The sequence below is a fragment of the Natator depressus genome, chromosome 2 (genome assembly GCF_965152275.1).
Source record: "Natator depressus isolate rNatDep1 chromosome 2, rNatDep2.hap1, whole genome shotgun sequence".
Classification (NCBI taxonomy): Eukaryota; Metazoa; Chordata; order Testudines; family Cheloniidae; genus Natator; species Natator depressus.
The window spans coordinates 94,383,907-94,411,621 of NC_134235.1; the positions used below are offsets into that span (position 1 = coordinate 94,383,907).

At 43.4% G+C, this 27,715-nt stretch overlaps 1 protein-coding gene across 2 annotated transcripts in view; it reads left to right on the forward strand.

Moving 5' to 3' along the window:
• The first annotated feature begins 4,739 nt into the window (after nt 1–4,739).
• DOK6 (docking protein 6) overlaps nt 4,740–27,715 on the forward strand; it is a 423,151-nt gene continuing 400,175 nt past the window's right edge. Inside the window, exon 1 of one of the 2 annotated variants that reach the window (XM_074944708.1) lies at nt 4,740–4,914. In XM_074944708.1, coding sequence (XP_074800809.1) covers nt 4,849–4,914 — 66 coding nt within the window. In that variant the 5' untranslated portion in view covers nt 4,740–4,848. The remainder of the gene's footprint in view (nt 4,915–27,715) is intronic. The other variant, XM_074944709.1, reaches the window with a different exon arrangement.

Here is a 27,715-nt window from a genome sequence, read left to right on the forward strand (position 1 = left end):
CCCACAAAACCTCTCTAAATAGTGGTGTAAGACCTCTGAATACTTTGTGAGTCTTCTTGTGGTGCACAGGGTTTTATATGTTTTAGAAGCTGCCAGAAACCAGTCAGAGAGATCATATGTTTATAGCTAGGCTTTGCATATTTGTGTACATTAGTAAATACAGTTATGAGGATTTCTCCATGTGGTTTCTTCATATTGTTATTGTGGTAAAAGAGCAAAAGACACAAGTGGTCCTTGATCTTCAAAACCACAAAGAGGAGATATCTGACCCTTCACTACTCCACCCTCCTGATAAAAGCCAGAGATTACATCTCACATTTTAATCATCACAAATAGCCCAAGGTCAACCATCTCTCTGCCATTCATCATCCAGTATAAGTGACAGGACTCCAGTGAATCCCCACTCAACCTTCTGATACAAATCAAAAACACCGTCTTGTGGGTACAAGTTAGAGACCTATCCTGTCTACCCTATTCTTTGTGAGGAAATGCAGGTTTTGCAGTATAGCCTAGTAAGCCTATAATGAATATAACATGAATGCAAATTTTGGTGGAATAAATGGCTGTAGCTTTTTCGTTTGGTGCAGCCAGAAGACAATATTGTCATATTTCACCCTCTCAACATAGCAGACTTATGTTCATGGCAATTGGTAGTTTGTGCAGGATGGCAGGCAAGGGGGTACAGCAACTAGGCAGCTGTTAAAGCTAATTGTCAATGTAATAGCTTTCAAAACATTAGCTTTTTAAATTAGCTATTTAGTCATGTTAATATTGTCTTTAAGGGAAATATATTTTTAACCTTAGCACTATCATTCAGAAGTTTGTTTGTTTTATCTGTGAATGCTGAAGAACCTGAAAGTGTGTTTGGAGACAATCATCAAGTGTTACTACTGATGTTAAATTTCAGCGCCTGCTAAACTTGTACCCACAATTCTATTCTAGAGTTAACCAGCAAGGGAGGAAGGGAAGAACACAACTTCACTCCTCTGCTAAAAGCAGATGGAGAGCTCCCCCTCCTTTCTGGCTCATATAGGAAGAGGTCTCCATCCTGTTTCAAGCTGACTTAACTACTGGATGTAAACATAATATTCCTTAATCATTCATGAGTTCATATGGGATTTATAACAACAGATTTGAAATATACGATACCAGGAAAATCATTCATTTGATGCACCAGACAGAGCATAAGAGTGTTCCACCAAGACGAGCAGGCTTTTGACCAAGGTGAGTGGCAATACCTGTTGTTTATCTGAAAAATATTTGGATTTGGTCCCAACTATACTGAATGGGTCAGTGATTTACCATCCTGATAGTGCTCACCTTTCATCTAGGGACAAAGGACCTGTTTTATTTGTGCTTTGGAAGCTGATGGCATTGGTATATTTTGAAGCAGCTCTGACAAAGAATACTGTTCTGCTAACAGACCACTCTCTTGATGGACTTTCTAAGGGCCTGTTTACACAGATACTTAGTATGCAGCAAGCTTGAGTTAAATATACAGTGCTTTAGCCTGCTGAGTACTAAGGGGCCATGTGGACCCTGCTGCTGTGCATTAAAAGTTCTTTAGTGCATTTTGCATTCTGCTCTTTCAAATATCAGTGGATGTTTTCTGTAATTTAAACGACTTGTAGTCTCATTTTGGTCAAACCCTCTATTTAATATGTCCTAAGGCATCTTGAAAAGACTTCTGTCAATAAACAAATTCCATTTTTTTTCTTGAGTCATGGAATATTTTTATATGGAATAACCCCAAATTCAAAATTAGGGAAGAAATATCCTTCTATCTAGAGTAGGAGAACAAAGTTATATTATCTCTTGGTCATTTTATTATAAATAGCCAGGAGCTACAACTGTCTATATGACAACGATTTTTCTCCATCTCTCTCTCTCATCTTATCTACTATGAACAACTGCATGATTAGATAAATGCTTGTGCTTGGATTGAAATAATGCAGATGTTATACTGCTAGAAGCCATTCCAAAATATACAGTGTCTAGGAGAGTTTAGGAATAGTTAAACTCTCACCTCACTTATCTGTTAACAAATAAAGTTTAAATTAAACAGGAATAAAAGATAAAATTGGAAGGTGAGTAAGAATATTCCTTCCCTAGCATTTGGAAAATTTCCAGTTCACTAGGATCTGATCCAAAGCCGACTATTGTCAATGGATCAGACTGTTAATGCTCAGTCTTTTCCTAAAATAGGGTCCTAAACCAAGACAATGGGATGCAAGAGAAAATGTAAAAGTCTAGACTTTCAGATAAGTTTAAAAAAAATCTGGAGTTCCAGACACATCAAGCCTTATATTTTAATCCACTTATTATTCCTATATATTAATATAAAATATATATTGAAGTCACATAGCCTTTACTCATAACTCCATCTCCAAAGCTTTGAAATCTATTTTCCAGATTCTGATCATTCTCCATCTTTTCCCTATGTGTTTAAAGTGTATTTCTAGATGTAACTCTAGAGAGTTTTACTGGAAAGTACAACTTGCCCAAAGGTTGGCCAATCTCAATATTATTATTTCAGAGAAGAAGTTCACTTAATGGGAGAAACAATATAATAAATATAATATAATATAATTTTAATGTCCTGTACATTAACATTCTTTACTGAGACAGATATGAAAACCATTTAAAATAGAAAAGGGAAATTATGGAAAAGTGTACTTTTGATCTCACCTCAAAAGCACGCTTTAAATCTGTAATATATATGTACAGTATAATGCAAATTCTTCATAAATAACACTTCAGGGGGTCAATTGTGCAATTTTGCTGAGAACAGCAATTTTTTAGTAAAAACAAAAAAGTCATGAAACTTTCATTAAGCCTATCATAAACCTCTAACTTTCACATAAAATATTCTAAAAACAATATTTTTTACAGGTTTCAGAGTAACAGCCGTGTTAGTCTGTATTCGCAAAAAGAAAAGGAGTACTTGTGGCACCTTAGAGACTAACCAATTTATTTGAGCATGAGCTTTCGTGAGCTACAGCTCACTTCATCGGATGCATCCGATGAAGTGAGCTGTAGCTCACGAAAGCTCATTCTCAAATAAATTGGTTAGTCTCTAAGGTGCCACAAGTACTCCTTTTCTTTTTGCGAATATTTTTTACAATCTGCTAATGATGTGTGCCTCTTACATCGATAGCTTGGCTTTGTGCAGCAGGCTAAATCACCTGTTTGTTTTAGGTATGTGCAAACCCAAGGTAGACAAGTAAATCAATCAGAGTTGTTTTTCCTGGTGTCTTCAAAACATAATCTAGCTTTAGTGCAGAATCATTCTTTGCTAGATCTGCTTCAAGGAGCATTATAATTAAAGACATACTTATCACTGCTGAGAGTATAGTACGTATGTGTGTGGCACAGTGTGGAGTTCCATTTTTCAAGCTCAAAGGGACTTCTACTTTATTTTTTTGTTGGTTGTTCAAAATGTTTATTATATTGATGCAATGCTGCAGAGTGTTTGGCAATGGGATGTAGTGTGCATTCCTGAATGCCTTAAAAAAAAAAAAAAAAAGAAGCCCAGCCTTTCTTTATGCCTATGTGTAAATCACTCATGCGTATAACTTTTAGCACAATATGGACATGATCCTCAAACAAATACACACCTGAGTCACTTTAAACTAAATGTCTGAGCTTTTCAAATCATTTTAGCCATACAGGTTATATAGTTGTTTAATTTCAGTGGGTGTTCTTGGGGCTAAATGCCCTGCCTGGGTTGGAAAATCTCAACCAAAGAGACTGATCGCTGAGTAAAGTTTCTCTTGCCTGTCAGTGTTTGCAGGATCTGGTCCTCTCACAAGTGTACCCAACACTTTTTGGTGCATGTCAATTCTGACATGACTTTGTCCACATGAAAATATGCAGGGACTGTGCCTACCAGGATGCACATGTGCCCTGATCAAGTGTAAAAATCCTGAAGCAGCTGCCCCAGTCTCAGAATGGACCATTATAGTTATTTATTGAAATGACAGTTGCACTTATTGTGCTAGGCACAGTACAAACATAGGAAGGATGATCTCTGCCTTCAACAGTCACAGCCCAACTAGACGAGCCCGAGGGAAGGGCAAGGATTATTTCCCTTAAGCCGTTTTCAAGAGGCAAAATTAGCCCCCTGCTCGCCTCTTCCCTCCGCTACCTGAGCCAGGAAATCCGTGCTGTTCCCCTGGGTCACAAAAGGGGCTGGGTGAGCCGAGGGCATCGACTCCCCGAGCATCTTCTCCCGGGGGCGTAGGCAGCCGCGGAGGTGGAGCGTGCCCGGCTGAGGTGCGGGGAAGAGAGCCTGGAGGTGGGACCGGCAGATGGTGCCTTCCCCTCCTCCCCCGGCTGCTGAGGTGTGAGGAGGCGGCCCGGAGCCGGTGCCCACCCTCCCCCTCGCAGCGCCGGTGGATGGTGCGGTCCGGACAGCGGTGGCGCGGCCGCCGAGTGATGCGGGGGGGGGGCTTCTGTGCCGGTGCCGGCGGCGGCGGCGGCGGGGGGAGCAAACCGCTGGCGGAAGAGCGAGGAGCGGGTCTCCGCTCCGGGCAGTAGCGGCGGCGGCGGCCGTCGATTCCCCCTTTCTCCTCGTCTCCCCGCTGCGGCTGCTGGAGCTGAGCCGCTCGCGTTCCCCCCTTGCCGCCGCCGCCGCTCCAGGGGCTCCGGGGCTGAGCGCAGCGCCCTGCGGGGGGAGCGGGCTGCAGCCGGGCAGCGCGAGCCAGGCGGGAGCGGAGAGCAGCCCGGAGGCTGCTGCTGCCTGGATGCCAGAGGCTCCCCGGGAGCCGGCGGCCAGAGGCACCCCGGAGGAGGAGGAGGACGAGGCCCCCGGGCTGTGAGCGGCGGAAGCAGGCGGCACTGCTGGCCATGGCCTCCAACTTTAACGATATCGTCAAGCAGGGCTACGTGAAAATCCGCAGCAGGAAGCTGGGGGTGAGCCGGTTGCTTTCTTTCCCCTTTCTCTCCGCCGGTCCTTCTCGCGCGCCTTTCCCTGGCACTTTCGGGGGGTCGGGAGGCAGGAGTGGGCACCTACCCACACCTCCTTGCCGTGGCTGGCAGGCAGCATGCTGCCTGGGTGGGTGAGTGGGGCTTGCTCCCAGCTCCGCAGAGAAAGTGGCGGTGCTGGGGACAGCGGGGGGAAGCAGGGACCTGCTGCTGCTGCCTGGACTTTGCTTTCCCTTTACTTAGGTTGGAGGAGGGCTTTGCGTTGGCTGTGTACCTTACAGACAGTCTCTTCCCCGCAGTGAAGGCACCGTTTTTCCTGTTTTCCTTGATGATTGACTTGTTTGGCTAATAGAGGTGATTGGGTTTTGTAATTTGATGGGAGCCTCTTTTTCCCTGTCGCGGTGTCTCAAGCTGGTGAGGAAATTTCCCTTTGGGTGTTTCTTCCCCCATCCACTCCCCGTTTAAAGCTTCCACTTGAACCGGGGCGGGGGGGGGGGAGGGGAAAGTGGGGACAGTCTCTGCAAACTTTGGCCAGAGATCCCCTTTGTCCGTTAGAGGAGGGATGGCTCCCACAGAAGGAAATGATGGAAAAACCCGAGACTTTTGAACGGCTCCATAGCAGCCTGGCAAACCAACTGAGGAAGCAGCGAAGATTGGTGCAGGAAGAATTATGGCTCGGGGCCGGAGGAGAGGAGCAAAGTATCTGGACTGGGGGGCTGGGAGGAGTGTAGGAAAATTGGGGGCGAGGGGAGTTACATCTCAATGGGCAGACCGCGTGGAAGGGGAATTGAAAGACTGACAGACACACTGGTTGACAACCGCCAGTGTGTGCAAATATATATGCCAATGGATAGGAAAAAGTGGCCGAAACGGTGTAACCCAAAGAGGTAGTCAGAGTCACTTTCAAGAGTGTACACTAGACAGGTAATGCTTACTCTGCTAGTCCATAAAAGCTTGCTCTGAAGGGCAGCGATATGGCGACCCAGACAGACAGAAACATCAACAGAACGGACAGAACTTTCCAAACTTCAGACACTTCTAAACGCTTCAGAACTTTGCCTTCTCTGTGTGTGTGTGTCTTGCGGGTGCTGGATCAATGCGAATTGAAAGGCCCTAATGAACCCCAGCCGAAATCATGATTAGTTTGCTTTTGTTTGAATGCATGAGCCAGAAGAGCTTTTATGATTTTATTAGGAAGTTGTTCAGGGAGAACATTGCCAGTTTACGGGAAGCAGTGTGATTAGTCCCCAATCCAGGAGTTCCTTCAATTCCTACACGTGTTTGTAGACAGGCAGGTGTTTGGAGTAAAGGGAAAGGGGTTCAATTGGTAGCACCGGTGCTTGTTTGCTGCTAAGAAAGGCTCCTCCTGAGAACAAGGTGCACACAACGTGCTGAGAAGGGGCAGTAACAATTCTGGTCTCTGCTCCTTAGGTGCAATGAAGAATTAACTTCTCCATTGACTTCAGTGACGTGAGTTCGAATTCACACCCGAGTGACTCAGAGCAGAATCCTACTAGATGCTCAGAAGAGACACTATAGTGGAGCCTCCCGCGTAATGGGCTGCTTAGCCAGGAAGGCGAAAGGAATTTAAACCAAGCCGGCGGTGTGTCGGCTGCGGAGTCGGGTCTGAATCAGGCAGGCAGTCACAGCAGAGGGTAGGGAGGAAGGTGCAGTCTCAGGCTCCAGCTCTCATGTCAAGGGCTTTTTCTCGAAAGCACGAGCCGTGTTTCTCTATCATATTTCCCGTTCCCGACCCCAAAGCCAGATAAGGGAGGGGCCGTATGAAATCTGCAATTCTACAAGTAGCTGGGAGCTTATCGCAGAGCTAATCTCTCTCGCTCTCCCGGATGCGATGCTTAGCTTGCAGACGCTGTGTACAGGGCAATGGAAATAATCATAAATTGAGGGGGTGAGGGGTAGCTCAGTGGTTTGAGTATTGGCCTGCTAAACCCAGGGTTGTGAGTTCAATCCTTGAGGGGGCCATTTAGGGATCCGAGGCAAATATTGGGGGTTGGTCCTGCTTTGAGCAGGGGGTTGGACTAGATGACCTCCCGAGGTCCCTTCCAACCCTGATATTCTATGACCTTTGGAATACTTTTCTGTCTTGATAGGGATGTTCGTTCCCAAAGGACACAGCAGAGTTTGGTTGGAATCCCACCTACAGCCGACTCCCGTAGCCTTCAGATGGAAAATGTTAGGGAAATGATCTTAAGTACAGCGAGCAATCACGCCTCCCTCCCTCACCCCCCCTCCCCTTCCAAAAATCATGATTTGTAGGGTCAAGCGTTAGTTGGTTTCAGAAAGCTATCTCTGAACCTTAGTGGCGTGTGTTAACCCTTAGCTCCTGAGTCAGTAGTGGTATTATGGGGGACTGATCCAAAGCAATGAAAAGATTGAATCCGGGCAGTATCACAGGACGTTAGGGCTCTTAATTGGAGTCAGAATTGTCTTGTTGACTTACCTTCCGAAAATAATTGGCCGTACCTCTAAATATGTACAAATTAAAGGAAGAGTATATGCAGTAAACATACAATGGCTGCATATTAGCAGGCATCACACAAGGTTAATGTAAACGTCCACAAGTGACACATATGAAGACAGGAATTTCATCATGGCATAGCTTATATGGTTGAAGTACTTTTAGAGCTGTAAATCTGACCGATAACAGTGGAGTGCTCTTCAGAACTACACGTTATTCATGGTAGCTGGGCTGGTGTCCTGGAGAAGGCAGACTAGACCATCTCTGTAGTCTCTCTGGAAAATTGTCTCCTGTTGAAAAGATGTAGGGCGTGAGAGTTCAGATTTCACAACCTCAGGTAGATGTTAGTCTAAGCTTATATGCGGAAAGTAGAGATGCAGATGTGAGTAAACTAAATATATCACATATAATGTACAAATGCATATTATTGTGTAAAAAAATAGCATCAAAAATCATGAGACACTGTGGTTGAAATGTATGAATGTGTGTGTATTGTCTATAGCTAATCAGATCCTATCCTGCCTGAATTTTCTAAATGAATGCAGATTTTATTCAGAAAATGAAACATTAAAGATTCAGGTTTCTTTCCTTTATATAAAAGTATATTTCCAAATGAATGAGAGAGTCTGACTGTAGTATTTTACAGTTAAGCCTTAAAGTGTACTAAAGCCTGTCTTCCTGTAGGTGAATAAATCCTCTTTAGGGGATGTAATAACATGAATTTTCTCATCATCCAAGAAAATAAATAATGAAATAGAGGGTCTGTATGTTGGAACTTGTTGCCTAGATAATTCTGAAATATGTAAAGAGCATTTTATCTCATTAGGGTATTTCTTAAATTATTTAATTTCCCTAAAATTTACATACATTAATTTTCTATTATAATGATCTAAATTCTAAGAATGTTTTCCTGTGGCCTGTAAAAGTAGATCAGAACTTGGGGAGCCCAGATGGCTAATGCCACTTTAATGCCAAACCTGGGCTATAAAGCTTCTTCTACCCTCTAGGCAGGTGGCCAACCCATTACAAAGGTTCTTCCAGTGCTTTTGCTATATTCAGTCTTGTTTTATGACTGAGTGAGCCCTGGCTGGGAACCAAACTAAAGATATTGTGATCTAATGCAACCTGTGGAGTGACAGTCTGATGTTCAGGTGGGTGAAACAGTGCTATAGTACAAACAGAGGAAGTGTAATTCGTTTTTGAAAAACAAATTAATCTTAGGTTTGGAGTGAAATTTTGGTAGAATATATAGTTTCTGGAAACTAAAGCCATCTTATCACAACTCATGAATTTCACAGTTCTTAGAAGAAAAATGTCTCTTTATGAGTGCTTTCATGTAAAATATGATACATGAATCACTATTTTATTAAAGGTATATTTTGGTTTAATTCTTAATGCCATGTAGTCCATTGGTTAATCCCTCTCCACACAGGGATATAGTTGAATTTAGATTTCAGTATAGGAAGTTCTCCCTTTGTTTAACATTCTCAATAGCATCATCCATTTTTAAGTTGTGATTATTATACAAGTATATTCTACTCTTTTTCAGGGAAAGTAGGAGAATTATTATTCCTTGCAATCAACACTGTAGCCATGGGTTAATGATTTCATACCAAAATGATTATTTCGGATTAAAGAAAGGGCCTAAGTCCTGATGGAAATAAATGACAAAACATCTTACCAGACTTGATAATGACTTGTTTCACAGTGGACCTACGTGATGTACCGATTATCTTTACTTTGTTGTCTCTTCGCCTCCCCCCACCCCCATTAACCAAGCACCAGTCTAACACTAGGCTTACATCTTAATGGGTTTGTGTGTACTTTTTTTGCCATCCAGCGATTTTCAAACTGACCCCATTGTGTACACTATTTCTTTACGCAGCTGGTAAAAATAGCTCCTTTTGATCCAGAATCAGAGACAATAATATCACAGAGAGAAACCTTACTTGCAATTCTGTTTTTGTCAAAATCTGTCAACTGCCACCATTGGGAATATAATTGAAGCTGCTGCAGAAGCAGCAGGATGTGGAAGAAATTTACCCAACTAGTTTAACTAGGGTGACCAGACAGCAAGTGTGAAAAATCAGGACTGGGGTGAAGGGTAATAGGAGCCTATATTAGAGAGAAACCCAAAAATCAGTACTGTCCCTATAAAATGAGGACTTCTGGTCAGCCTAAATTTAACCCACCAAGACTCTAGTTACTTTCATTGATTTAAACATTTTAAAAAGGTACACAAAGTATTTTAGAATGCCCAGCAACTTGAAATACGGTCTAGTAAAGTCTGTGCAAGAAAATATCCTAAATGTATGCACATCAATTACAGTCTTTTATAAATATCTGAACTCCCACAAATTTGGAATCTATAGTCAGTAAGGATAATACTTGTAATTAAAGCATTTTTTTAAAAGATCTGGATTCCCAGTGGCCTAAATATGAGTGTCTTTTCAACTTTCTAACATTACCACAGTGTTTGATATTTTGCATTTCTCTAATATTACATAAAGGAAATACCTCATTCTGCACCCTTTACATTTGAACTGTGTGACCCTCTTTTGAAATAACTTTAATTGTAATGTGGTATGCTGTTCAGATCATAATAGGTCATTTGTGTAGTGTGGAATAGTACTATGCTGCCTTTGTTCTTTTTGAATCTTTCATATTTGTGTTGCATTAAAATTCATCTGACACAATTTTACACCATACTAGTTGTGCTCACAGGCTGCAACTTCTTTGTAAGAGACAGGAATCCTTTTATTGTCTTCTAATATCCTGAGCTGCAAAGATTTCATGCATTGTTGAAGTGCTGTTTCTAAGAGGGAGAACAATTTGATGTCACGTTAAATAGTCTAATTAAAAGGAGTATTGTATCATTTCTACAGTTTTGTTTTGATCCATTTCAACCTCTTTGGTCACAACATTTATTTTATTTATTGTGCACTTTGACCACAGTACAAAAGAATTCTGTATAATAGAAATTTTCATTGTTTGTGAATATATCCTGTTGTTTATGTGTTTCCACATTGTGAGCAGAATTATTTGCTGAGTGGTTCATTTTGTGCTCTAATGCTGTTATCCAAAGAGAAAATTGTACCTGCCAGTCAGCCTTGATTGAGTAATAAATAACAGGTTGCTGTTAGCCAGTAAATGAAAAGTTTTATCATATAGCAAACTATTTTTAACCATGCTAGTAAATCATTACAGGTAGCTTTTCTAAAGACGAGCACAGTGCTTTTCCTGTTGGTTGATTTGAGGACAGAGTTAGCATTATTGTGAACGTGAACTAAGCTGCAGTCTGGGGTTTCTCTTGAAACATTGCAGTAAATACCTTGCAGCATGTTGATATTTAAATTACAATCTGGCTAAGAATAAGTCAAGAAAATGTGCAATGCTTTAGCTTATATTGATTGAGAACAAAAGCTCTGTTTAACTGGAGGGGTTATAATGGATGTAATGGGCATAATGGATGGTCTTTCACCTGGTTAGATTGTGGTAACTTATTATGAACAAAAGCAGCAACTTGATATTATGTGGAATGCACTGACTTGAATATTTTCTTTCTGTAGTTTACCCTATATTTTCTGTTACATTTGCTCAAGGTCTTTGAAGGAATTCACGATGGCGCCTATGATGTCATCGTCATCCTTTGTGAAATAAACTGACTTATTTCAGTGCATGAAAACAATTAATATGAGTGCTTTTAACATAATTTCTGTTTATAATGTGCTTTATTTAATATTAATGAATCTTCTGACCCTCAGCATTCATAAGTCTAATTCTGTGTGAAGGAACTTCTATTATTGTCACACCACTTCAAGACAGTCGGAGATGTGGCATTAAAAGGATTTACACACTATTTACATTCATATTAAATACTTCGTGCTTGGCCTTAAGTGGCAGTTTCTCTCCTGAAGATTATGTGCATTGCCTCTATGTTACTGCAGGTTATGGGAACTACAGCATTTTCTCCCATTGATTTCAAAGGGATTACTCCTCATCTGTGTACTGATTACTCATGGGAATAAGGGTTTGTGGAATTGAGCCCTTCATCATGCCAGTGATTAGGCAATAAATTTTTATCTGATTTTTAGCAGTTAGTATGCCTTCACTCTAAATTAATGGCCCTACTAAGCCACTAGTTAATGGTCTGTTGTTTTTGTCCTATTATGAGCATTAAGGGCCTGATTCACAGTCCATTGAATTCAGTTTAAATAATCCCATTGACTTCAGTGGTCTTTGGGCCAGGTTCTTAGAGGAAAATTAGTAAACTGCATACAATCTGAATTTTCTTGTTATAAAAAAACCCTACAACCTGTACTCCTCTGAATAGTCCTTCTCATGAATAATTGTGGCAGGATCATGACCTACTTGTTTATGATTGAAATGTATAATAATAAGTAATTGTGCTCGTCAGGAGTTCAAATAGTGAGTTGCATTTGACCTTTTACAAAATGATTCTTCTGTTTTAATTCATTCATAGATTGTCACCTGTGCCTTCACAATGTGTTCTATGGGTTGCCTAGCAACAACAAATTTTTGCTCACATTAGTTACACTTTAGTTTTTATATATAAAACCTAGAAAATTCTAAGAAGCACAGAATAAGATGCTTTCATTTTTTTTAAAAGATGAGCAGTGTTTCTGTGAATTTCATACATTGTAAAGTTTGTGTACTATTCTGAATTTGAGAAAACAAGCTATTAATTCAAACACTTTCCACAAATGTCAGGATTTAGCTGACATATTTGTAAGTAGACATACCAAGCTTTGTAAAATATTTTAGATATTTGAGGTAAATAACACTCCAGTTTGTGGCAATTTACTGATATTGATTTAGATTGCTGGGCACTTTCTGAATTGAAACATGTTTCTGAAACAAAATTATGGTATTTTCCTTTACACTGTAATCTTTTAAACATTTTTAAATACACCATGTCAATCTCTACAGCATATCATGCAGCTCTAATATCCAGAGCTATGTCTGACTTAAGTTAACATTTAGTCTGTTGCAAACCTGTACTTCCAGATAAAATATATAGTTTGGCTGTGTTTGCTCTGGTCTTTGAAGATTCAGCAATATTTAAAGGGTACTTTAATAAAGTGTTGTGTGGGAAGTTTGTATGTAATGGGCTAATAGTGCACCTTCTACTCACCCGAGTAAAAGCCTGTTTGCATGAGTAAAGGTTACTAGAATCTGGCTGTTGGTGCTTATCTGCCCTATAAAATTTCTCACAGGTACTAATTTGAAATGTTTTAGGAATGTCATGTTAAAATAAAGACAGTGACACAGTTCAGACATCTGTTCTCTTTATTTTGCTGCTAACACATAATGAATGTTAAATAGATGTCCCTTTCAATGATTCATCGTTAATTAAAATGTATAAGCATATGTCACCGTGCCTCAGTGGGTCACGGCTGAGAATACCAGATTCCGGACAAACTGCTTAGAAATGGGGCAGACCCACCCTAAACTAGTGGCTATTCTTCCATAAGATAGACCCAGCCAGTAACAAAAGTTTACTTTTGTCTCACCACTCTTGTTAACAAGAACTCAGAAATGCAGTCGTCTTAGGTATCCCAGCCCTTATTTCATCAGGCAGACACTAGACTAGACTTTATGATGAGAGGTTATTTAAAACCAGTTTAATCAAACAAAGGGTTCTTCTGATCTCAGAAGATCACCCACCTACCGAGGTCAATATATAACTCAGATCTTACTCAATAATCATGCTGTTGCAAATCCTTTATCTAATATTTAAAGGTTTATTTATAAGAGAAAAGAATGAGAGATTTAAAATGGTCAAAGAAATCAATTATAAGAACTCTGCAATGATTGTATGTATCAGCTTTGAAGCAGTGATGTTACAGACTGATGGCTTGTAGTTTCTGGTAACTTCCAGAAGATTGGAAGGTCCTCAGTCAATTGGTTGGACTTACACTAAATGTAAGATCATAGTCCAGAGATCAGAGCAGGAAAGAGGCAACATGGAGATGCTTCCAGGGTCTTTTATATCTTTTTCCCATGTGGTAGGAGTGCTCTCAGTCTTAGGCCTTGTCTACATTGGCAAGTTTCTGCACAGTAAAGCAGCTTTCTGCATCATAACTCACGAGGTGTACATTCTGTCAAGTCACTTAGTGCACAGAAACTGCGCAGTTGCAGTGCTCTAAAAAGCCACCCTGACAAGAGGCATACAGCCAGGGCTACAGCACCATGGTGCCAGTGTAGCTGTAAGCAGGGGAATGGTCCTGCTATTGTGGGGAACTTTCCAGGCTTATACACTACCCTGGTGAAGTGGGCTAGCGAAAGGATCTGAGTCCTCATTCCCACTTCCTTTACCCAGAGGCCTGCCTGACCTCGAGGGCTCCCCTTCTACTCTGTGTGGCAGAGTCCTCATAACCCCAACAAGGCTGGGCCCAGAATTGAGCCCCCCAGCTTGGTCACTTAGGGCAGGTGCTAAGGTGTTTCCACTCTGGGGTGCTCTCTCTGCACTGGACCCTTCCCTGACCCACTGATCACTACATACAGTTCAATAAATTGTATTTGCTTTGAACAGCAGTCAATTAAAAAAAATAGGAAAGGGGTTAAAGGAAAACATGTCACCCCGCTCTGTGGCATGGGAACATCACAACCAGCATCTCTGGAATGTAAGGGAAGTTCAGTCTGTTCCTCACAAGCCCCAGACCTCCTTTTCAGGCCCTGGCTGTGCTGCAGGGATTCTGCAGGTCGGACATTTGCTCTGGCGGTGGCCACAAGCTCTCAGGCTTTAGGTGGCAGGACCCTTCTTCCCAGCATTGCCCCTGCTGCATTGGGATTATGATCCCTCTCCAAGTCTGGCCTGAAAGGCATCCTGGCAGGGGGCGTCTCCCTGCGCTGGGCCCGCTGCCCAAGGTCCCCCTCACTCTTCCCAGCTGCTCACCACACCTGGCTCTGGACTGTTCCAGCCCCAGCTCCACTCTGCCTCCAGCTCCCTGGGCTGCTTCTCTGGCTCTGGTTGCTGCAGATCTCCTCCCAGCACAGGTCTGCTCTGTGGGCTGCTTCTGTGACTGTGCTCCCAGCACTGACCTGCTTCCTGGGCTGCTTTTCTGGCCCCAGCTCAGCTTGGGTCCTGCTTTCTACTTAGCTTGGCCCCAGTCAGTCTGACTCAGGCAATTCCAGCTCATGTGGAGGACAGGGCCCCCCCGGCCTCCCGACTCCCTGATTAGCCTGCCCGCTCTGTCAGTCAGGCTGACCTGGAGCATTGGCCTCTCCGCATTGTTCCTGGGGACTGTCAGTCTCAGGGTCCTGATTTCCCATCGACCCTTCCCCTTTCTTTGGTACTGGGAGCTAGCCAACCAAAACACACCCACTGAGTTTTAGTAAAGGGACAATAATCCCCTTACATTTCCCCTTGCTAAAATTCTGCCACAGCCATGATATTCACACTGGTACATCCAGGCCCCATATTAACAACATATACCCACATCATGTCACAGTAAAAACCTAATAACAATTATCAAAAGAACATTTAACATATTTAACATTCTACATCTACTTCGTCTTACTATACATAATATTCATTAAAACACGACATAGAAATGATTGTTATTGGTTCTAAGTTTAACAGGAAGTACACCCTTAGTCCCTTAGTAGTTCTCTGGGACTTTCTTCGGACTCATGGTTCATTTTTCTCTTCCCCTGTCTCCGGGGAGCACCAGGTCAATTTGAGAGATTTGGCCATTTTCATCAGGGTTTGGGTTTGCCCCATTGGTTTCAGTCTCCCCAGGAAATGCTGCTCTGTGCCTCCTATGAGCCTTGGTCAGACTAAAAGTCCAATGTTTTTAACTGGTCCCTATGTACTACTCTCTCAGGACCTCCTAGTTCATGCTGGATAGTGAAAACCGGCAGTTCGGGATTGTTGTAGGTGACCACAGTGTGGGGATTTGGCTCCTATTTGTCCTGTATTTTTTTACTTCTCCGGCGTCTATGGCTACGAACTGCTACACAGTTGCTAGGTCTGATGAGAGCCCCACTGGATTGCAATTATAAGTCCTTTTCCTACTTTGGGCTGCCTTTAATTGTATTGAGGGCAACTTCGCTGGCTGTCTTTGGCCTGTCATGGACGCCTTTGACCCAGTTATCAAAATTGGTCACCTCATCCTTAGACTTCTTGATCCGTCTCTGGCAACGCCCTTAAGTTAGCCACCTGTGTAGGAATCAGACCTTAGCATGCCGCTTGAACTGGAACTGGCAGTCTCCCACCACATCTTTCTTGAGGAAAGGTAACTTATCCTCCTTTCTTCCTCCTTGTCTCCCGCAGCTCATTTCCATTCTCTTCAAATCTTACTTTCATCTGAGGAACCACTCCCTCAGGACGGCGTACCTCTGAAGTTCTGTTTTGAGGATGCAACGCCATAGCCTTCAAACTTGAGTTTAGAAGACTCTCCCTGGTACTCTTCCTTTGATGGCATTAGTCAGTACATTGGCTGGCTAGAGCCTATTAGGTAGGTTTACCCCAGACATAGGCTCTACAAGAGCTCGATATCTATTGGTATTTCCAGGTACCCAGCAGTATTTATCAAGGATCTTCCCTCTCTGAGGAGGAATAACAGTCTTCTGTTTTTTGCCCACTTTAACATTTCCATTCTGCCCCGCAGGGCCCAGTGAAGTACTCCGCTCAAGCCAGTACTCTACTCAGCACAGCATTCTTCTTAGAGTGCCCATGATGGTTCATCCTCCTGGTTCCTTCTGCTGGCAACAGTAGCTCCTTCAGCTTGCTAAAGATGTTAATCCCTAGAATCCCTGGGACTCCTTCTCCCATATGGCTCCCTTCAGAGGCTTTGTCTTTCAGGATGAAGATGCATTTCCCTGGCAGCATCTGGCCCATGTAGTCTGTCTGCTTCAAAACATCCCACCATTAACTGCTGTTAGATGTACAAACTGTGTGCTGTGCATGGTCAGCTCCTTGTCTTTCAAATATTTTTGAAAATGCGACTCAGTAATGGTGGTGACTTCTGAGCTAGTATCTAACAAACACCTGGTCTTCACCCCTGCTATAGTACGTCAGCAGTTAGTCTCCAAATGCTCACTTACAGAAGTCGCTTGATATGCTGGCACTGCCCGTGTTCCTTTCAACACTGTATGCAGAGTGATTTTCCACGAAGGACAGGCCTAAGAATCCTTCTGCCACTGCTTGGCCTTCTACTGTAGATGGACCACTCACTCCTGGTGCCCCATTTGTTTCCAGAGCCTGAGACTCTGTTCTCCTTCTCCATGGACATTCTCCCCTAGTATGCCCTGGCCTTTTACAAGTGTAACAAATTTACCTTCCCAGCTCATCCTTCACTGGGGATCGTCGGGATCCCAGTGCCCTTGGATACTTTGGCATACTAATGGGATTTTTTTCTTTCACCAATTCAGTCATCATTTTCAGCATCTCTTCCTGTTGGACTGCCAGTTTTTGGACAGCATCACTTTCCATTGTTAAATGTGTTCGGGGCAGGGTATTTTTCCCAGCAGTTGCATTCACTAGGCCCCCACTTCTTCATGTACAGGGGTTAGACGTGGCCATCTCTTCCACAGGAGCTTCCTCTTCTTCTGACCACATAATGACAGTCTGTATGAGTTCATGGAACTTCTTACTAGGCTCTTCCTTCAACCTTCTTTTCATTTAACGGTGGAAGGAATCATCCTGGAGCCCAGTGCCAACTGCTGTTTCAGAACCGTATCTGAGTCTGGAACTCGTTGAAGGTCTCACCACTCCACTTTGCTCATTCTCTCCTGGAGGTCATACACATATGCCCAGATAGTTTCACCAGGCTCCTGCTTTCTCTCAAAGAACTCCTTTAGTTGGGTTCCAGTAGGTACCTTGTCTCCATACTCTTCTAGGAGGACTTCAAATACCTTTTCCACGTCTTTCTTGTCTGCCATTGCCATGAACTTTACTGTGGCCTTGAGGTGTTCCTCTATGAAGTCCACACAATCTTCTTCAGGTACTCTTAGCACACGCAGAGCCGCCTTCACAGACTTGATGCACTCCTCTACTGTAATGTCTCCTGGTCTTGTTGGGAAGCAACCAAACTGTGTGACCTTCTGCTCCCGTGGAACATAAATAGTAGGGGAGTTCTTAGCTTTTTCTGACTGTTGGTCTATTACTGCCTTAGCCAGTGATAAGGCTTCTCTCTGTTCTGTTCCAGCTTGTTGTAATGCCTCAGCTTGGTCTGATAATCTGCGCTAAAGTTCAGCAAACTGGACCCATAGTTCTTCAATTCCAGCCATGGTAAAGTTCTTGACCAGTCCTGGACAGTGCTACCAGAACTCAACCAGTAAACCAGTGGGATAGGATCCTGTTCATGATACCAATTATGTAATCGGGGGAATGGTCCTACTATTGTGGGGAACTTTCCTGGCTTATACACTACCCCAGTGAAGTGGGCTAGCGAAAGGATCTGAGTCCTCGCTCCCACTGCCTTTACCCAGAGGCCTGCCTGACCTCAAGGGCTACCCTTCCACTCTGTGTGGCAGAGTCCTCGTAACCCCAGCAAGGCTGGGCCCAGAATTCCTGGGGGGCTCGCCCCTCAGCTTGTCATGGTTACTTAGGGCAGGGGCTAGGGTGTCCCCACTCCGGGGTGTTCTCTCTGCATTGGACTCTTCACTGACCATTACATACAGTTCAAAGCAAATACAATTTAGTAAACAGCAATCAATTTTAAAAAAATAGGAAAAAATGGGAAAGGTTAAAGGAAAACCCATCACCCTGCTCTGGGGCATGGGGACATCACAACCAGCATCTCTGGAATGTAAGGGCAGTTCAGTCTGTTCCTCACGAGTCCCAGGCCGCCTTCTCAGGCCCTGGCTGTGCCGCAGGAATGCTGCGGGTCGGATACTTGTTCTGGCAGTAGCCGCATGCTCTTCAGGTGGCAGGACCCTTCTTCCCAGTGTCGGGATTACAATCCCCCTCCAACTCTGGCCTGCCAGGTGTCTTGGCCTGGGGCGTCTCCCTGAGTTGGGCCCGCTGCCCAATTGTCCCCCTCGCTGTTCCCAGCTGCTCACCACATCCAGCTCCGGACTGCTCTAGCCCCAGCCCCAGCTCCAGCTCCAGCTCCACCAGTCTGCCTCAGCTCCAGCTCCACTCTGCCTCAGCACGGCAGCTGCTGCTGCTGCTCTGCCTCCAGATCCCTGCGCTGCTTCTCTGGCCCCTCTGGGTCTGGTTGCTGCAGCCCTGCTCCCAGCAGGGTTTTTTGTTTATCTCTCTCCTGCTCTGTGGGCTGCTTCTGTGACTCTGCTCCAAGCACAGACCTGCTTCCTGGGCTGCTTTTCTGGCCAGTCTCTGGCTGGCACAGCTCTGCTTCCCAGCTCAGCTTGGGTTCCTGCTTTCTCCTTAACTCGGTCCCACTCTGTCTGACCCAGACAATTCCAGCTCCCAAGGAGGACGGGACCCCCCCTAGCCTCCTGACTCCCTGATTAGTGTACTTGCCCTGTCATTCAGGCTGACCTGGAGCATTGGCCTCTCCCCATTGTTCCTGGGGACTGTCAGTCTCAGGGTCCTGATTTCCCATCGACCCTTTCCCTTTCTTTTGGTACTGGCAGCTAGCCAACCAAAACACCCCCACTGAGTTTTAGTAAGGGGAAAACAGTCCCTTTACATAGACATCCTGGTTGATTACAGCGCTGCGATTGGCCTCTGGGAGATGTCCCACAATACCTGGTCATCGTTTTGAACTCTACTCCCCTGCCCTCAGATGACGAACCGTGTGGCCCACAAATTCCTTGGAAATTTTGAAAGTTTTGAAAATTTTGAACTCAGCACATCTTTCCAGGTGACCATGCCTGCTCCATGCACCAGGTGATCCCCCGCTTGGAGCAATGCCAAGCTGCTGGATCTCATTAGCATTTGGGAAGAGGAGGCTCTCCAGTTCCAGCTGCGCTCCAGCCATAGGAAGTATGATACCTATGGACAGATTTCATGACGCATGTTAGAAAGGGCTCATGATCGGGACACACTGCAGTGCAGGAGCTGCGGAACGCCTACCATAAGGTGCGGGCGGTAAACTGCTGCTCTGGTGTTGCGCCCATGAGCCCCTGGTTCTACAAAAAGATGCGATACTTGGTGGTGACCCCACCTCCACTGCAAAGGCCGCTGTGGATACTTCGGTGGCTCGTGTGCCAGTCGAGAGGGGACTGAGCCAGGAGGAGGAAATCTTGGATGAGGATGTGGAGGGGGAGGGGGACCTAGAAGCAAAGGACGACTCAGAGGTCAGAGATGCATGCAGCCTGGAGTTTTTGTCTACCCTGGAGGAGGCTAGCCAGTTGCAGCTGTCAGACCTTGGTGAAGCACAAATGGGAGAGGAGGCCCCTGGTAAGTGGCTTTGATTTTGGGAATCGTCGAAGTGAGTTGTTGGGGGAGGAGGGTTGCAGAAAGCAGGCCTGTGTCTGTATGATGTGCGTACTACCACATGCCGAGTCTGAGTGGTGGAACAGGGCGTTGATTGACTCCCTAACTTCATGGGAATCTGCTTCAGATCTCCAGAAAACTCTCATGGCGATATTGGGCAATCTGCTGCTGCAGGTTCTTTGGCAGAGCTGCTTTGTTTCTTGCCACATTAAGGGTAAATTTCCCATACCACTCTGACATCATGGAGGGGAGGAGGGGACCATTGTCGCACACAGGTGAGCCGTATAAGGACCAGGGTGGAAACCACCATCTTGGAGAAGACCCTCCCTTGATTCCCTGCTCACCCTCAGCAGCGAGATATCTTGCATAATGAACACATCCTGTGGAAAATGTGGGGACAGTAATGATAAGACCCTTCCCCCCACATTGCTGGCTCTCCCCAAGAGCCACATGCCCTGTGTACAGTATGGTCCTGGAACACTGATTTCCCCTGCCCCTGTGATTTCTCACCATTTTGGGGGTCTTGTGGCTCATGTGTTGCTGCCTGGGGTCAGCCAGTTAGTGACAGGTATGTTGAATAGTGGCTATGTTTTAAATCCGTGGTCTGTGTTGCAAACAATACTGCTTCTGTAAAATGTTGCATTTTGGCTTCACAGATACGATCTTGGGAGCCCAGTCTCCCTCTTTATCGCCGGCTGAACGGCTGCGCAGAATTAGAAAGTGGCCACGAAGAACTAAAGAGGACTTTCTGCGTGATATCATGATGCTCTCTGTGGCTGAAGTACAAGAATTGAAGGAGTGGCGGGACAGCGAGAAGAGGGACTGAAAGAAGAATGCAGCACGCCAGAATGAAGCCAAGGAGCGGCTCTTAAACATTATGGAGCGCCAAACAGACATGCTCCAGGCACTACTAGCACTGCAAACAGAGCAGCTCCGCACCTGCCTTCCTCTGCAGTCACTGTCGCAAAACTCTTTTACATGCGCCCTCCCAGACACCGCCAACACACTCTTATCAACCTCCTGGCTCTAGTCTGTACCCGCTGCATTCCACAACTCCCCATCACAGTCCAGCACTGCAGACTCCAAGTACTCACTGCACTCAACACTCGTCCCTCTGCAGTTGAGCCCTGCTGAAGTACAGTACCCGCTGCACTGTACTTCAAAGGAGAAGGTTGTATATTATACCTGGACATACACAAGTCTTTAACTGTCCTGGGACCCCACCTCCACCTGGGACCTTCCCTTTCCCCGTCCCCTTCAGTGCTGATGTGTTTTTTTTGTTTCTCTCTCTCCTCCGGTTGTTGTTTTTTTAATAAAATTGCTTTCAAACCAAAACAATCTTTATTCTATTAATTGAAAGCAAACAGAGCCCTGCAAGGCAACAGACAATTTTCTTAAACTTTCATAGTGCATCGTCAGCCCCAATCACAATCATCTCCGAGCATTACAAGCACTGCACTCCCAAGCATAGCAACAAATATTAGTGGCTTTCAGCTTCAAATTGCTGCCTCAAGGCATCCCTGATCCTTATGGCCCCGTGCTACACCCCTCTAATAGCCCTGGTCTCTGGCTGTTCAAATTCAGCCTCCAGGCACTGAGCCTCAATGGTCCAGCCCTGAGTGAAGCTTTCCCCCTTCCCTTTACAAATATTATGGAGCGTACAGCATGCAACTATAAGCATAGGAATATTGTCATCGGCCAGGTCCAGCCTCCCATATAGGCAGTGCCAGCGGGCCTTTAAACGGCCAAAAGCACACTGCACAGTGATTCTGCACTTGCTCAGCCTGTTGCTGAATTGCTCCTTACTACTGTCAAGGTACCCTGTGTATGGCTTTCTAAGCCACAGCATTAAGGAGTAGGCAGAGTCTCCCAGGATCACAATGGGCATTTTGGCTTCCCCTACAGTGATCTTCTGGTCCAGGAAGAAAGTCCCTGCTTGCAGCTTCCTGAACAGGTCAGTGTTCCAAAAGATGTGTCATGCACCTTTCCAGTGTCATGTGTGCATCATGCACCTTTCCAGACCAGCCTGCGTTAATGTCCGTGAAATGCCCCAGTGATCCAAAAGCGCCTGGAGAACCATAGAGAAATACCCCTTGTGATTAATGTACTCAGTGGCTAGGTGGTCTGGTGCCAGAATTGGAATGTGCGTGCCATCTATCACCCCTCCGCAGTTAGGGAAGCCCATTTGTGCAAAGCCATCCACAATGTCAGGCATGTTGCCCAGAGTCAACATCTTTCAGAGCAGGATGCGATTAATGGCTCTGCACATTTCTGTCAACACAATTCCAATGGTCGACTTTCCCACGCCGAACTGGTTAGTGACTGATTGGTAGCAGTCTGTAGTAGCCAGCTTCCACAGTGCAATCACGACATGCTTCTCCAATGGCAGGGCAGCTCTCATTCTCATGGTCTTACGCCGCAGGGCTGGGGCGAGCTCATCACACAGTCCCACGAATGTGGCTTTCCTCATCTAAAAATTCTGCAGTCACTGCTAATCATCCCAGACGTGCATCACGATGTGATCCCACCACTCAGTGCTTGTTTTTCCAAGCCCAAAAGCGGCATTCCACTGCGATCAGCACCTCTGTGAATGCCACAAGCAATCTTGTGTCATAGCTACTATGCATGGTGAGATCAATGTCAAAGTCCTCTTGCGTTTATAGTTTAAGGAATAACTCCACTGCCACTCATGATGTGTTAGTGAGAGCGAACAGCATATTGATCAACAGTGTGGGATCCACTCCTGCAGACCGAAGAGGCAGCACGTGCAGTACCCAAACCATTGAAAGATAGCCTCAAATGCAGACAGAAGTACAGGGATTGCTGGGATGCAAAGCAATTCATCACGGGGCATTAGGACAGGACCCAGGATGTCCCATGCCCCCTCTGCCTTCCAACAACTCTTAGCGGCAGAAGAGAAAGAGATGCTTTGTAGGATAGTTGCCCAGAGTGCACTGCTCCAAATACCACTGCAAGTGCTGCAAGTGTGAACACACTATTGCACAGGCAGTTGACACTGTGAACACACAACAGCGGTTTCCCTTCAGCGCACTCTAAGTGGCACTGTACCTGCTGGTGCTGTAACTCTGCCAGTGTAGACATACCCTTTTAGTTTGTGGAAAATTACAGGCATAAGATGTAGTCCGGGATCACATGAGCTAGTCACATGCTCTTGCATGATTTGATGGCCCATAGGAGCAGCCATTACCCATATTTTTGGATAAAGCATCCACAGGAAGGCTCACCAGGTGGGGACAAGCTTCTTCTATGGCCTATTGTGTTCTTTAATGGGCCATCAACTTGAATAGTTCATCACAATGTGCTGGGCAGACTGGATGTAAACACATTTGAAATAATGGTACCTAGTCAATGTTCGTAACTTTAGATATGTACATACAAACAGGATAATTGTATTTGATTGTAACTTTTTCATTGATACTTTCCATGATATACTTTGTATAAGATTTGTTGGAATTGTCTAACAGTTGCAGTACCAATGTTATAAATGGTCATGTTTCAATCATACGGCGTCACCGCATAATAAAAGTTTAGTTAGAATTTACATGTCTTATTGGTAGGTTAGGAAGGATTAGATTTTTATCAGTAAAAGTCAGTTTTGTCATACGTACACAAACCAACAACAAAAAATTTCCATTGATGATGATCTAAAATTACAGACAGGCAAAGTTTTAAAAAAAAAAATCCTGAAAATTTAGCAGAGTCAAAATCCAGTGATTTAGACTTTTGGATTAGATTTGTTACAAATGGACTAACTGAACAGTAAAAGAGGTATGACTTGTTGACTGTAAGGAAATTTACTCTATATTTTAGCATCTGATGTTGACAATTTGTTTAAATGGTTTATAAAGATTTTTACTTTTTGAATATCAACACTACTGTAATTAATTGTCTGATCACATAATTTCATGCAACTGTGAAAACTTAAATTGATAAATTTAAAAATCTGCTTAAAATAGGTAGACATTATCATCAATTATATATAAATTCTGCCAAGCTTACTTATAGGCTAACCAGATTTGTATTACTTTAGTGTTGAGAAATAGAAATGAATTTATTTCTATTTAAATGAATAAAAATCATGTTCACCTTACCTAAGCCTGTTAGAACATCTAATCAAAATGTTCTTAACATACAGGCAATAGTTAGCTCTAAAAATGACATCTTCTTAATGTAGTACTATACATTAGAAAGTATAAAGTCAAAGAAAACATCTCTTCCAGATAACCAGAGACATTCTTAAAGATATATCTTCACTATTCCTGGGTAAATAAACAGTCTTGTGTCATGTCTGAGAGGCTAATAAATTTGGACTGTCAGTCAAACTGGAAAATGGGTTGTAGAGTTGAAATGTGTAAAAAAATGTCCTATCACCAGCTCAGAGATTTTCTAATCTTTAATTAAGGGCAGTTAGTGACTGTTGTATTATCATAGCTCAGCTACCATTGCAGTGTCTGGAAAACAGAAGACCCTTTTCATGTAGTTAGGGCCAAAACTTAGTAGAGCTTTAAAGTTCAATATGAATACCTTGAATTCCACTTTGAACTTATTGGAAAAATTAGTGCAGTCTAGGGACTACTGGTGAAATCTTGTCCAGTGTACTTCCCTAAGAAGTCAGGCTGCCACATTCTGCAGAATCTTTAAGGGCTCAGACATCTTTGTGGTCAGAGATTGTGTAAAGTGCATTATGGTAATTCTATCTGGAGGTTAAAAAGACATAAATAACTATTGCATCAAAGAGCGGCTGTATAGACAGATTAAGGTCACTCCAGAAATGTAAAAATACCTTTTGAATTGGAAAACTAATTAGTGAAAGGTGGGGAAAACCTTCTGAAAAAATAAGAATAGGGCCATTCCCATCTTGATTATCACTACAATAGGTCGTCCATCCTCCTCCCCCCCCCCCCGTCTCCTGCTGGTAATAGCTCACCTTTCCTGATCACTCTTGTTACAGTCTGGATGGTAACACCCATTGTATCATGTTCTCTGTGTATATAAAATCTCCCCACTGTATTTTCCACTGTATGCATCCGATGAAGTGAGCTGTAGCTCACGAAAACTTATGCTCTAATAAATTTGTTAGTCTCTAAGGTGCCACAAGTACTCCTTTTCTTTTTACAGATACAGACTAACACGGCTGCTACTCTGAAATGTCTTTCTGGGTTTGAGGAAAAGCCAGACTGCCTCCTCCAGCTGCCTCACATACTTATTCTAGAATCAGGGATGTGTGAGGAAAATATAAAATGCTTCACATTGCCCTATTTCCCCAATCTAGAATATGCCTTGGAGAGGTCTGAGGTGCTTCTCTTATACTTTTCTCTCCCTTGCCCACATGTATCTTATAGGTGATGGCTCCTGGGCTGTCCATCCTCAGAACAAATGGTGCATTCTTCTTGCTTATGATGTCATTAAGTATTTCTTTCTAGAAAAAGAAAGAGGAGAGTGATTAGATCACATAAGGTACATTTTTAATTTACAGACAAAAAGTCATAATTGGCTTTCATTTATCCTGACCCCCATTTCTAAAATCACATTCTAAATGATGTGAACTCATCCAATTCAAATGTGGTTGGAAATTATTATTATTTTTTTTTAAATAGTGCAAATATACATGGCACTTGATGGGGAAAAATCCATTCTATTTTTAACTTTAATTGTTGTAGTATGTTATTGGTGGTGATTAGATATTGGCAAAGTGCTTTCAAATGAGTTGCTTTTACCAGTGAAGGCAACTATTGTTTAGTAAAAAGAGAATAATTATATTTGCCCTTGAAATTGAACTTTTTGAAGTGCTACTGTAACGCCAACAGACTCTGGTCATTGGCGGGTGGGGTCGAACTGGGGACCTCTTGAGCTTAGTGCATGATCTTCTACCGCATGAACTAAAAGCCAACTAGCTGTTAGCTAAGGCTGTAGAGCAGACTCATTCTTCTCTCTCTAAGTGGTTTTGGTGCCACTAGATGGGACAGAGCACCACACCCAGGAGGTGTGTGGGTTACACTACTGCAATGCAAAGTCTGCTTGAGGGAGAGAATTTCCACATCAGAATACTGAAAGACCATTATGGTCTTGTGAGAATTAAAAAAACAAAAACAAAACTAAAGGCACTTAGTGGTCCTGCAAAGTGCTGAGTTCTCTCGACTCTTACGTAATGTGCCCACGATGACCATACTAATTTCTGCTGATTTATATAAGGCCAAATATTATGTTGTCAGTGTTGTATTCTATTGGGATTGTGGCTCTGACTCTTAAATTAACATATTTACTGGCTGTCTAAAGACTTTCTGGCTGAAATGTTTGAAAGTTCAGACATTGAGGACAAGGCTATTTTACTTCTGATGACTTTTATCGTAGACATGTGGTACTGCTAGTTACTGTTACCCTTGAAGTGACTCTCTGGGATCTCCATGTACGTATACTATTGCAGAGAGGTCTACAGAGACTTAAGTAGACAGAAATACAACAAATGGAAAACTAGAGAAAATTCCTAAGTCAGGAATTTTGGTTTCAAACATATCCTTTATAAAATTGTTAGCCTTTGTTAACAGGCACTGCTGCTTCTTGTCTTTAAACAACACCAGAAGTTCTCTCTTCAGTAAAGAAACTGATGTTTGAGCATTGGCCTGCTAAACCCAGGGTTGTGAGTTCAATCCTTGAGGGGGCCATTTAGGGATCGGGGGCAAAAATTGGGGATTGGTCCTGCTTTGAGCAGGGGGTTGGACTAGATGACCTCCTGAGGTCCCTTCCAACCCTGATATTCTATGATTCTATGATTCAGCTCACAGCGACTGCAATAACTTTCCACAATTGTGACAAGAGGAAAACCAATATGTATGTTTTACTTTTTAAAGTCTTACTGTAGAAATTCTTAACTGCTATAGTTCTTAGGTTTTAAACTGTATTGAGGATTTGAAGGGTTTTATTTATTTATTATTGCTAATAACAAACTAAGACTCTCTTGTTCTAAATGCAAGGTGGCTATGGGCTTATCTTCACTACTGCGCTAAATTGGTGCCACTGCATCAATGCAGCAGCGCCGACGTAATGTGTCTGCACCAGACATGCTATCGTTGACAGGAGAGCGTTTCCCACTGACATAGCATGGTGTAGATACTGCTTTAAGTAAATGTAACTTACATTGCTCAGGGAGGTGTTTTTTTCACACCCCTGAGAGATGTAACTTACATCGACTTAACCGGTAGTGTTAACAAGCACTATGTGGGTAAAATATTAGACTGTACTTAAGAGATCTGGGTTCAGTTCCTGGGCTCTGCCACAGGTTTAATCTGTGATCTTGGCAAGTCACTTTCATCTGTCTGTATGCATAAGTTACATTTAGATCCATTTTTAGGCCTCTATACTGCCAAAATAGTTTAAAGTGGCCTTAGTGTGAGTGAGAATCAGGCCTTCTGTGCTTCAGTGTCTTGTTTATTTAGATCAATGGTTCTCAGACTTTTTTCATGGACCACTTGAAAATTGCTGAGTGTCTCGGCGGATCACTTAATGTTGTTTGTGCCATTTTAGCTAACTATTGTAAAGCGCTTTGTTAAAAAGTTAATAATTAAGTTTTTATATATATATATATATAATTATTAACTTTTTTTGTTCTACACATAAAAGCACAACTCATATTTTAATATCCGTAGTCTTACCTTTTAATGCGATGTCCCATATGAGGAGAGATTAAAGAGGCTAGGACTTTTCAGCTTGGAAAAGAGGAGACTAAAGGGGGGATATGATAGAGGTATATAAAATCATGAGTGGTGTGGAAACAGTGAATAAGGAAAAGTTATTTACTTGTTCCCATAATATAAGAACTAGGGGCCACCAAATGAAATTAATGGGTAGCAGGTTTCAAACAAATAAAAGGAAGTTCTTCTTCACTCAGCGCACAGTCAACCTGTGGAACTCCTTGCCTG